Source organism: Oryzias melastigma, linkage group LG10, assembly GCF_002922805.2.
Source record: "Oryzias melastigma strain HK-1 linkage group LG10, ASM292280v2, whole genome shotgun sequence".
Classification (NCBI taxonomy): Eukaryota; Metazoa; Chordata; class Actinopteri; order Beloniformes; family Adrianichthyidae; genus Oryzias; species Oryzias melastigma.
Window position 1 is genome coordinate 15,227,742 of NC_050521.1, and position 12,464 is coordinate 15,240,205.

Below are 12,464 nucleotides of genomic sequence, written 5' to 3' on the forward strand. Positions count from 1 at the left end.
GAAGTGGAAAGGGTCTAAATCAGGGGTCACCAATGTGGTAGACCTCAAGGACCACACAAGTGCCCTCAGGTCTCTTCCAAAAATAGCACAAGTCACTTGTGAGCTGCATCTAAAATTTCATTTCATTTTGTTGCTTTAAAAAAAAAAAAAAATTTGCATTTACATGGATTTAAAAATGAAAAATTTGTTCATGATACATTAACTTTAGATAAGTTTAGGCGACCTCTGACCTACTCCAGTTCAAAGATCATTAATTTTGTTAAAAATGCTGCAGATTTCATCATTAGTTCAAAATGTGATACGATTTGTTTAAAAATATGTAAGTTAATTTTTCTTTAACATTAAACTATTGATAAACATGGAACAACAGTGAAAATGGGACATTTTTCCATGAAATGTAAGTGATCATCTGAAAATGTAACAATTATTAAGATTATTTAAGTGCTGAATTTTGATATCTGTTTCTTAGCTTGTTGTCATTGTTGATAATTATAGTGAGAAATCAGTGTCTTCACATAGGGGAGAATCATTATTCATTATTAATAATGCATAACTATAACTACGGAAAATTTGTTATTTCAAAATGGTAACCCTTCGTTATATAGTTATATATATAAAATTTACTTTTCTATTTTTTCAGTTTTAAATTATTATAAGTTCATTTGATAACTATTAATATTCAACCTAAAACAAATTATTATTTACTGAAAATGTTTGTAACACGTTAAATTTTTTTAAACATTAAATCATAAAATGTGTAAAATACCCCCAATTTTTGTAATATTATTGCACTAATGAAATGCATGTAGCACTCAAAATCCACAAAATTCCATGGCTCATAAAAATTTGGGAACTCTAAATCTATAAACAAAAAATACTGATTCTGCACTACACAATTATCCACTAATATTGTTAAAACAACAACATGAAAGCAACACAATAGTAATAATTTCACACATTTTTTTTACTCAACACAATGTGCTCTTTCTTAAAAAATAGACAAATTACAAGAGCTAAGTCACTATATAGTCCTTGTTTGAATTGCAACAAAAGAAAAATATAGCAGAAAAATAAGCCATTGTGTAGTACAGTATTACTAGTTTCATATACTTGTAGTGGTCATTGCTACATAAAGCACTTTGGGTCTTTCTTCAACAAGTTAATCCTTTATTAAAAACAGGTTTGAGGATATATTTCAATACATTTTCAAGTACAGCAATGACAACTATTTGCAATTTGAATAAGTGTGAATAATTTTGGCTACTAATGTTCTTTGAAGACAGCAACTAAAAAAAAGGTTGGATTAATGTATTTTTTTTATTACAATCCCATCATGTGTAAACAAGTCCAAAAAACTGCGCACTGTACTACCTTGATTATAATAAATAATTACATCTTTAAAAGCTTCTGTTCTCTTTATAGATTTTTGTAGCTGTTCAAGCTTCTGATGTAGACTGCATAGGCATTCATCTTTGGAAAAAGTAATTTCATATTATACTTCTCCTTGATTTTAAAACCATTTATAATGTTGTTGTCACAAAACTTTTACACAATTTAAAAAATACAACATGATTCAGTTTTGAAAATGTAAAAAGACAAAATTTAAACTGGCTTGAATGTATTTATTTAATTAATTTTAAGAAAAAAAGATTGTGCATCGTTGCTAGGTTAGGAGCTTGTCCATGAGTAATGAAGCTTTCTGCCTTATAGCTCTTTCACTGTTGCACTGAATGACCTCTTGAAGAGAAGCTCCACCTTCCCTCAAAACCTGGTGTTTTACCTGAAAGAAAAAAAAATGTGGATAACACCTTTCATTTATCTGTTTACCTTTCTAGCTAAAAAAAAAGCTGGAATTCCTCATTTGTGTTCTTACCTGAGGACTACTGAGTTGCATCATGTACAAGACATCCAGACTCAGAGTCACCATCTCTTGATCAGCCATTTTAAGAGTTGAACAGAGGGCAGCTAGAAGTCCAAGCTGTGTCAGCCAGATGCACAGCTCCTTGCTTTTGTGGGCAATATTTGCAAAAATTCTTAGGACCTAAGAATGATCCACAAAGAGAAGCAAGAAACAACAACAACAAAAAAACTTTGAAAACATGCAAAGACTGAACGAAGAAACAGTGACGTTGAGCTTCGCGTTCCACATACCATCGTATTGATGCCTTGAGAAACAGGTAGAAGCTGAATCAGTGAGGACACCAGGTTGAGAGTTAGGACAGCTGAGCAACATTTAGTAGAATGAGCTACAAACAGAGAGAAGAAAAAACAACATGCTGCATCATTATGGAGAAAAAAATGAATTTCAGGCTTGAAAATACATATGCTAACAAATATACTAACTATATACATATATTAATATAGTAAAAAATGATCTTCTTTTATAAGAAAAAAAATAAAAACTTAAATTTGATAATAACATTAGTACAAAATCCACAGAAATATTAAGATTTTGTTTTTTTTAGATTATCTTAACAAATGTTTGTTAAAAAAATGTGAGCCATGACTTAAGAATCTGCCACTGCAATGACAAATCAATGTGTTTGTTTCATGTTTCTGTGTAATATCAGTTTAATAATGGGATGACAATTATCAGAGGATGTAAGTCAATTTTTGAGAACAAAAAAACTGCTTCTTTAAATATATAATGTTATTTAAATGAGCAAACTATAGATTTAGCTTTATGACAAAGAGAAAAAAGATCTCACAAAAAAATAACCAGATAAGTAACAAGTTTTGTATTTAATATTTACTAACTAAAATGAATAAATTAATACAAATATATAAAAAAAAATCTGAGTGCAATAAAGGATAAGATCCACAATAGGATTTTGTTGTTTTCTATAATTTTCTTGTAGATTTAAGGTTCTGTATTTTTTTTTCAAGTAAAATATAACACTTGCTTTTTTACAAAAAGTGATAAATTTTCCCCAAAAAATATTCACTGTACACTGTCTACCTCTGCCTGTACAGTTTAAATGCCTCCTAATGATATAATAAGGTCTTGAACCCAACCTTCAGTCTCCATCTCTCCTTTTGCAAAGCTGTGTGAGAACAAATACAACAGACCTGTGAGGTTGTTGAGGACCCAGGCTGTCTCTCTGGCCAAGGACGGCGAGGAGTGCTGGTAAGTGTTAAGAAGTACACACAGGGCGCCTACGAGCTGAATAATAGCCACGTGTTTGCTGAGATCTTGCACGGGGCAGAAGTACAGCAGGTTTCCAACACACCTCAGCAGAGGACAGACGAGCTATAGACAACACAGACACAAGAACAAAGAACTGATCCTGATGTAGAGCAGTTTTTATTCAGAACAGAGCAAGAAAAGTCAAGGACAGTAAATTCTCTTCAATCTAAAATATAACTGCAGTTTTTTTTTTGCATTTAAATTACAGGGTACAGCAAAACAAGCGACTCATAGAAATTACCCTTATATTAAGGACTTTGCACGACAAGGAAAATTAGCAAAAAATATTTATATAAATGCATTCAGTAATAAAGTAGGCATAGTGATAATTATTTTCTAAAGAAGGAAAAAGAATAACATACTCTTTGGAGTGATTACCTAAAATCTTTAAAAAGAAAATCTTTATGAAACAACACTTTTCAAAATGACATTAAAAGACTGGGACATAAATAAAAATCAAAACAATATTAAAACTAAAAAAATATTTAATAAACATTTAAAAAGTCTAAATCAAACATTTGAAAACGTTCTCTTTTACCAGCTCTGTTTTATCCTGTTGTTTTCTTTGAGTCACAGCGACACTTAGTGTCACTAACTGGGAACTGCAGTGCAGCAAAGCCCCACGAGCCAGCAGATTTCTGTGATCCTCAGAGCTGGCAAAAGCAGAAAAGTGACAGATTATCTCTAAATGAAAACATGCTTCTTATGAGTGTAGCCAAACTAATAATGCCCTGCAACTCTCACCTGGACACCAGGTAGTGCAGACACCATGCACACTCAATGGCAGCACCAAGGCCAAACTCAGAGTCAGGAGTCAGGAAGGACAACAAATGTGAAGGCAAGCTGGAGGCCATGACTATCCTGCAGACATAGAACATTTGATATTTCCTCTGGAAAAGTAATAAAAAGATGGATGGATGAATCCTGAAAACACTTACGAGACTATTTCCTGAACTGAATCTCTGGTTTGAAGAAGCTGAGAGAGAGTAAAAGCAACTGCCTCCACCACTGCAAGATTGTGTCTTTGATTCTAGAAAAAAAAAAAAATTCAAACAACTCTTTTTAAAATAGTTTTAGCAAAATTTACCAAAAGATTATGTAAAAATGCTATATCCTCTCCATCTATTTGAACTGTAATTACAAATACATGCAAACATTCAAGGCATACCTCCATGCAGCTGGCAAGCGCTGGGATTATTCCCTGCGCCAAAAGTTTTTCTTTCACAGCTTTACTGGCTAGACATAAATTCCCTAGAGTGTAGAGACACATCTCCTGTGTACAAAAAAGTTTCAATGAAATCAACGACGATTAGCTGGTATTATTATGATTCCATGTGCACTGTGACGGCTTACTGTGAATTTGGTGGTCTGGCCAGACAAGTAGGTGAGTAAGTAGGGAGTAGATGGCATGCAGGCTGATGCCACATTGGTGTCGGGAGAATAAGACAGCTCATGAAGACAGCGGACCGCCAACAGACGACACTGAGCATCAAAGCCAGTGAGGAGACCAACAAGCACGTGCACGCTGTTCTCCTGTCTTAACAGGCAGACAAACACAGTTAGAAAACACAGTTAAATATGTATTAGGCTCATGTTAATAGCTGATTTATTTTTCATACTTGATGAAGGAAAGTTGTGCTGCTGGGTCCCGCAGAACTTTACTCAGAGCTTTCAGGTGAATCTCCTTCGCTGATCCTCTACGCTGAAGTTTGCAGAGCAAACTGACCACATCCTAGCAGACATGAGAACCTTTAGCACACCAATCCAACAACATTCTTATAACACGTGACACTGACCTGCTCTCTGGATGCTGTTTCCATGGTGGCCTCAGTCTCCTCTTCATACAGCAGGAGTCTCTTGCTCAATAGCTGTCTGTCTCTGCGGTCTTGTCTCAAAGCTAAAGCAAGAAGCAGTCATCACAATTTTAAACATTCTCTAAATAAACAATACAATAATTATTATTTTTAAAAAGGTTCATACTTATCTAAGATAATTGTATTTACAAAAAAATATGCTTTAAGTTTTAACAAACCTAAACATCGAGAGAAGCTTTTCCAAACAAAATCCGTAAATATATAAACGCCAGTTATGGTACCGAAGAGCACATACTTTTATAAATATGAACATATTTATATTTAATTAAGAACTTAAATGTATTCGAAACAAACCTCTCTCGTTCTCTCGCCTCCTTAGCCTCAGCTCATCCATGTTGTTTTGATGCCACCTTGACCTCCGGTGAATTATGTTTGGTCTCCACATTGTTTAATTCAAAAATAATAATTATAAGCTTAGTAAAAAAGAAAAAATAACGAAATATGAAACCTAAGTTACTCAATTGATGAAGAACTGAAGCAGCAAGGTGTTCTAATCATAGACGTTCTTTTCAAAAACGTTCAAACTCTTCTTCTTCACACAAAAACAAACAGCCCACTTCTTTTTCGTTGGTGCGGCTTCATACTCCATCAAGGTGGCAGCACCACCTAGCGGTCAACCACAGAACTGCTCATTTAGGACATTTGACCTGCAAAATAAGCATACATTCCAATAAAATTGTTGCCATAGGCTATATTCACAATATAGGAGTTAACAGGATTTTGCTCATTTTAGTACAGTAGAAGGCAATAAGAATGCATGGTTAGCTGTTTGTTGCATAAATATTTGTAGTATATTGAAAACTATATAAATATGGTATGTATAAACGGCAATTAAATTGCAAGATTATTAATGCATAATACTTATGTGTACCATTTTTGGAGCGTTTTATATTAATTAAATCACACGGACCATATATAAAAACAAGACACCCTATGACAGACTGGAGACCTGTCCCGTGACCACAGAGGGGATTCAGTGGCTTAAAAAACGTGGATTGAAGTTTAGTTTATTTTAAAGCACAATGTGCATGAATGGATGAAGCAAATACTAAATATAAAAAATCTCACCATAGATATAAATTAATAGTTTAATCAGCTTTCATACAACTTTTTACTGTCAATTCATGACATATACAAACATAATTTGTATTTCATTTTTTCCAGTTTTCATTTAGAATTCTACTCCAACAAATCCCAGGTTGCCTGTATATGTACACGACTAAATTGATTGATTACCTTTTGTGGTTTCTGCTCCTGGATTTAGTTTATCTCTCTAATTTGACTTTTCATACATGAATATGTTAATATGGGGTCCTGTTTTAGCTTCTGTGTAACTTAGCTAGTTTTAATTCACTGCATTTGTTTTATTATATAGTTTGAGTGAAAAGTAAATTAGCAAATAATTTAAAAAATCATGTTGAATTGTGACCAATTTATGATCATGAACGACTATTGAAAAGGGGATTTTTTAAAGCAGATTACAGATTAAAACAATCTGCAAAAAACACCAAGCATTACCCTACTTTATTTCAGTTTAGGTTAATTTGCAGAGCTTCATAATGTTGACAAAATATTTGTTTTTATTTTGGCCATCTTCAATTTCATAATCGGCAAACAATTAAGAATATGAGTATAATGAAAAACAAAAAAAGTTTGAAGAATACCTAAAAGAATGACATTAGTGACTCACACTTTTACTGCATTTCTCCTTCAAAGTCCTTGTTTAGGTCCAATTATTAACACATCTCCTCTCTAAATTATCTAGCAAACTGAATATTTTTTGTGCAATTAGTTTATTATTTTGGGTTGTTCTCTTGTTAAACCTTCTTAAATGGAATCAGCCTGCAGAGGATGTAGCAAAGTAACACAATTACATGTTTGAAAGAGAACTGCAGTAATCCAAGACGGGCAATATCTGTAGAAAAACAAGGCAATACTTCCCAATAAAATTTAGCTAAAAGTGTATTAAAAATAGAAAATCTATATTAAAAAAAATAATTTTCCTTTATGTAAAAACATTTACTTACCATGGAAAGCAAACATAAGCAATAAAAACCAAAATATTCATTTTAATAGCTATAAAAACCCTTTACACTGAGCCCACAGACTCCAATCTGAGCAACCTCATAAACCAGCAGATCTTCTTGCTGTACGTCCACTAAAACCACAGGTACCATAGAAAACATCTGACAGAAAATGTACAATTTAAAACATCCAAAAAAGTTGATTTTAAAATAAAAAAGTTCAATGGTATATACAGGATCAAAACATGAGGATAAAAGGACAGTGGCATCATGGTTGCTCAGCAATAGGGACCTCTTGTTCACTGCTCCTTGATTTTCTTTTCTGTTAAAGAACAAAAAACATTAAATTAAATCTTAATAATAAACATTACTTTTGTTTACTTGTTTATTTGTAATGCTTTTAGCTGTGACTGAACCAGATTGAGTTAGTTAGGATGTGTTTCTGTACCTTTTTGAGGGTGTTAACGGATGTTTGTGTATCTTCTGCTGCTGAAGGACTGTGGACCTCCTCTTTGTTTTTCTCTAAAGAAATAACAACAAAATTAACAATTAAAAGTACACGTTCACGACAGAGGTGTTTTTGAACTCACTTTTCTTCTTTTTTTGAGGAGTTGTCTCCAGGCTGGCAGCAGACGTTTCTTCTGAGATCATTTCTTTCACTTCTGATGTGTCGTCGTCTTCATTTGCTCGCTCTGACGTCTCATTATCAGTGTGTTTTTTAAGCTTTTTTGGTTTCTTTATCGTCTCTTCAGGAATCTCAGAGCTCTCGTTATCCTCACGTTTCTTCTTCTTTGCCTTCTTCTCTTTAACTACATGTTCTGGGTTTTCCTCATTTTCAACCGTCTTGTTTTTCTTTTTCTTTAACTTCTTCTCTTCAGAATTTCCAGCCTGATCTTCTAAATGTTCAGTAACTGGATTATCTGAGCTGATCTCAGTATTGACTGCTCTTTTTTTCTTCTTTACTTTTTTGCTTTGAACATTTTGCTCTGTGTTTTCTAAAACCGGGGGATCTGAACTGATTTCTGCGTCAACTAATTTCTTTTTCTTCTTCACTTTTTTGTTTTCAACACATTGCTCAGACTCACCATCGACTATGATTTCATTTTGTAAGCCCGGCTCAGCACTTTCGTTTATTTCTTCAGTGGGGTGTTCAGAATGTCCCTCGTTTTCAACTCTCTTCTTCTTCTTCTTCTTCTTTTTGACCCTCTTTTCTTCCCCTTCATCAGCTAAAGGCTCGTTTGTTTCTTTTTTCCTCTTTTTGGTTTTCTTTTCTTTCAAACTAGACTCCAAAACATTTTCATTCCCAGCCTTAACTGCTGTGAGATCATATTCAGTCTCTACATTTGTTACTTTACTTTTTTCATTTTCCTCCACAGATTCTTTCTTGAGTCCTCCATCGCTCTCCTGCTCCTTTTTTTCCTTGGTTTCACTCGATTTTCCTTTTTTCTTTGTCCCGGGCTCTGCTGCGGTTTCTGCAGGTGTGTCCACCTTCTCTTCAGCTTGTTTGGATGGTGAAAGTGCATTAGCTCCGACCTCCTTCTCCTCCGCAGCAGCATCACAGATCTCCTTTTCCTTCAGTGTTTCAGAGGAGGACACACCTGCAGATTTTCTCTTCCTTGGTGTGCTTCTCTTCGTTGGTGTCACTGTGGTTTGTTCCTTCGTGTCCAGATTCTGATCACTGGGAGTGTTGGTTTTTGCCGGAGGCTTGGCTCTGGGTTTTCTGATTCTCTTATTCTTTGGTTTGGAGGAGTCCAAAGTGTTGATGAGCTCCATCTTGGCTAAATCAGCCTCTGCAGAAAAACAAAAGGAATTTTTTTTTTTTTTTTGTGACATAAAGGTCTGAAAGTTTCTAAAGTAAAGCTTCTCGCACACAAAATGTTCCACTCCAGAACATTAACATGCTGTTTGGGCAGTCAATCTTTATTGTCATGACGATGTGTTTCCATCCAGACCTTTTCCCTTTTTTCTGATGTCTCGATGAGGCTCGAGCCGGCAGCCTCCGCACGCGTTCTCTTTCTGCCGGCATATCGAGCGAGTGAGCTCCGCCGCAGGAGCAAAACCGGAGATCTGTTCAGAGTGTGTCTCGCCTTCACCCCAAAGTAGCTGGATGAGCTGTGCAACCCAGCGAGTAAATGGAAAAGATGGAAGTTCTGGACAAAAACACTCGCTTTGGATTAATATTCTACCCACTGATCGAGTCACTGAAGACGTCACGTGACCAAAGCTGATATCCTGATTGGCAGATGTGAGGCGATCTGTCAAACTTCAGATATTTAAATTTCACTCGATTTGCGCCTCGTCACTCAAATTGAGCTGCTAGTAGACTTTTGCGTTGCGAACATCACTCAAATTGTGTCGCAGGACTTCAGACCGCCTCATGTCACATCTGTTGACTTAACGTTAAAACTGGCCACCTCCGCCGGGGAAAATCATGTTCAGTGCAAATGCACCTTAAGAGAGTACTTTTTTGAATCATTGTGCAAATAAATTCTTTAAAAATATAATGTGATTTCCTGGATTACTTTTTAAAATTCTGTGCCTCACAATTGAAGTGTTTTTATGATTAATTTTACAGACCAAACTCATCTTTTTAAGTGGGACAACTTGCTGACACTCTTTTGGAGTAAATAAGAACCCTGACCTGTCATCTGCAGGACCAGCTTTTTCCACTTCTCTACATCCAGACTGCTGTCAGAGTCCGAACCCTTGTCACCGCCGGCTTCACCCACAGAGCCAGACTTTGATTTCTTTGAGAGGCTGCCATCTTTCGTAGCTTTTCCTTCACCTTTCTTCTTTTTTGCTTTAACCGTCTTAAAGAAAAGATAAAGAGCAGAGCAGAGATGAAATGACAAACTCTAACAGAACTAAAAAAAAAAATACAATAAAATGATGAAAACTCACCTTTTTTGCAGGACTGCCAGTCTTCTTTTGTGGTGAGGTTTTGTCTGGACAAATCAAGACAATTATATATATATATATATTAATTACAACACTACATTAAATGTGAGCCTAGATTACAAATTTTTCCCAAGTTTAGACATTATGAATTTTGACTTTACCTGGAGCTCCTTTTTTCTTTTTTGAAGTGGAGCGTTTGGCAGAGTTTGACTTCTTTTTGGACTTTCTAACAGGAGTGAAAACAGCAGTTTACATACACAGCTCAATTATTCACCGAACTTAAGAAATGTTGCTCACCTGAACCATGCTTTGTAGATGTCCAGTAAGGACACGGACGTATCTGTGTCCTCCTGAAAACAAAAATGCAGTAGATGTTTGTCACTAAATCATATAGACTTATTGATGCAGCAAAGGCAGATGAAAAAGGATTTATGTTGAAATGAAACAGCACTATGACTTAATTTTGGGGGGGGGATTCTCTTATTGCATTGATGCTTTCTGTGCTGCAGATTAAACACTAATAAGACAGGAAATAAGATATGTGTCTTGTATTATTTTTCCTTAAAGAATTAAATTATGAAACTGATTTGCTCTTTATATGAAAAAAAAGGGATAAGATTAAAATATTGGAATTGTAAAAGTTTTCCAGCAAATGAATTTTTATTCTTTGTATTAAAACATTTTTCTCATTTTAATTGTATTGGTGTGGTGAATGGGATTCAGCTGCTGTTGTGATTGGCTACATTACTTTATAAGCTGTTGTAAATCTGTGGGTTCCTGATATACACACACACATATATATATGTATATATTACACATTTTGGCTATTTTTAATGGATTTGCTGCTAAGTTAATCACCACGAACTATTAGGTCTTACAACAATAGCAAGAAACAAAATATAAATTAAAAAAATATGAAGAACAGGAGAATTACACATTAATACACTCTGGTTATTTTTTAGAGGTTCAATATATTTTCAAGTTAACAAAACTTTATTGTTATTATTTATTTTTTACAGTTATTGAGGTTTGGTTTTATATTAGTTTAAATTATTAGACAAATTAACAAGCTATGCTAAGCAACTCTTAGCTTTACAGCATCATTCAAGAACGAAAATAAATGTATCGAGTCTGCGGATCTAAAGTGTTAGGAAGCCTCTAAATGAGTGTTTGTATGGGTGTGCAGAGGGCTGACCTGTGGGCTGTGCCTCTGGAGCTCTTCTGCTGCTGAGCTGAAGCCATGCTCCTTCAGGTGTCGGTAGATCAGTCGCGTCAGTTCGTGCTTTGATGAACCCGCGTCCATTATTTATTCATTTATTGATTTAAAACTAACAACCATACGACTGACAAACGCTAAATTATTCTATAGCGACAGCAAATAATGCGTGTAAACCATAGCCACATGGCGACAGAAGTTTGGAAAATTGAAACCCCCACATTGAACTCCGACCTCATTATTGTATATCCGCTTAGCGCCCCAAAGCATTCTGGGAGATGACGTTATCTGGATCCAATAATATTCTTTTCTTTTCTTCTATTGCTTTTCTTTTCCTTTTTTTTGCTTTTATTTGCTTTTTTAAAAAATAAATATTTTTCCTCTAAGAATATATATTTTTTCAAGCAAACAACATTAGTTCTAATTTTCCCCACTGTAGCTTTCCTATGCAGCCTTGCTTGAAAAGCCTTTCAAATACATTTTAACACATCTTAATTATTTTTTCGTTTATTTATTTATTCGTTTATTTATTTATTTATTTATTTGATATTCACATAATACTTTTTACAAATTGAAAAATGTCATCAATCAAAACTACATTGATGTGCATTTGAAAGTGTCAAGAACTGGTGGCAAAGGATACATAATACAGAGCACCATGTTTGATGGGAAAAGCTTAACATTTAATAAATAAGCTCAAAACAATGAAAAAAAAGAGAGAAAAACAAGCTCAGAACAAAGGACACAATCTTTACAGAGAGCCCTCACAAGTTACAGTCAGCTTACATTTTTTACTTTGTGAATGCTCGAATGTTTTAAATAATTCTCTGCAAGTTGAACCACAAAATGAATTGATTTCTTGTAAATATTAAGGGATGGATTATGTTTTTTTGGATATTTATACTGGTGTTGTCTTGAAGTTGAGTCAGGCTTTAAAATCTTCTTTCTTGAGATATGTGTAAAACTTGACTCTATATGAATATATATTTGGAAATAAAATATGTATCACTAAGGGGATTTAAATATTTTTTTCTTGTCACTTAAATATTATTTCAGGTGTGTCAATTGTAGATTATTTTTTTGGCCTCTTTTTAACAACTCATTTTATGAGATAAACACTAATCAAACCAATCAGACTAATCAAAGATCAGTTTTCTTTCTGTCATTGGTGTTCGAATAAAATGTGTCTTTGCAGTGAGTCTGAGAGAGCCGGTGGCAGCGTCGAGGATCACTCCGGAGGAGAGCAAGCCGAGGTTCAAGGAGCT

General features: G+C 34.5%; 2 protein-coding genes across 3 annotated transcripts; both read right to left on the reverse strand.

Annotated features, from left to right (window-relative positions):
• Positions 1-1,601: 1,601 nt before the first annotated feature.
• Positions 1,602-5,594, reverse strand: tmco6 (transmembrane and coiled-coil domains 6). 2 transcript variants are annotated; one of them, XM_024284091.2, is made up of 12 exons: positions 5,356-5,594; positions 4,984-5,084; positions 4,807-4,919; positions 4,541-4,724; positions 4,356-4,460; positions 4,126-4,217; positions 3,932-4,048; positions 3,726-3,840; positions 3,070-3,250; positions 2,152-2,246; positions 1,874-2,041; positions 1,602-1,780 (listed from the first exon to the last, which is right to left on the reverse strand). In XM_024284091.2, the coding sequence occupies exons 1-12, from the start codon at positions 5,444-5,446 to the stop codon at positions 1,664-1,666; spliced, it is 1,479 nt and encodes a 492-aa protein (XP_024139859.1). In that variant the 5' UTR covers positions 5,447-5,594; the 3' UTR covers positions 1,602-1,663. The 2 variants fall into 2 exon arrangements, with proteins under 2 accessions (XP_024139859.1, XP_024139860.1); XM_024284092.2 differs by lacking the exon at positions 5,356-5,594 and adding an exon at positions 5,220-5,305.
• Positions 5,595-7,103: 1,509 nt separating this feature from the next.
• Positions 7,104-12,069, reverse strand: LOC112153783 (nucleolar and coiled-body phosphoprotein 1). Its single transcript, XM_024284189.2, has 8 exons — positions 11,179-12,069; positions 10,281-10,333; positions 10,145-10,209; positions 9,987-10,030; positions 9,727-9,895; positions 7,676-8,875; positions 7,534-7,607; positions 7,104-7,407 (listed from the first exon to the last, which is right to left on the reverse strand). Exons 1-8 carry the CDS (start codon positions 11,284-11,286, stop codon positions 7,354-7,356), a joined length of 1,767 nt encoding a protein of 588 aa, XP_024139957.1. The 5' UTR covers positions 11,287-12,069; the 3' UTR covers positions 7,104-7,353.
• Positions 12,070-12,464: the final 395 nt, after the last annotated feature.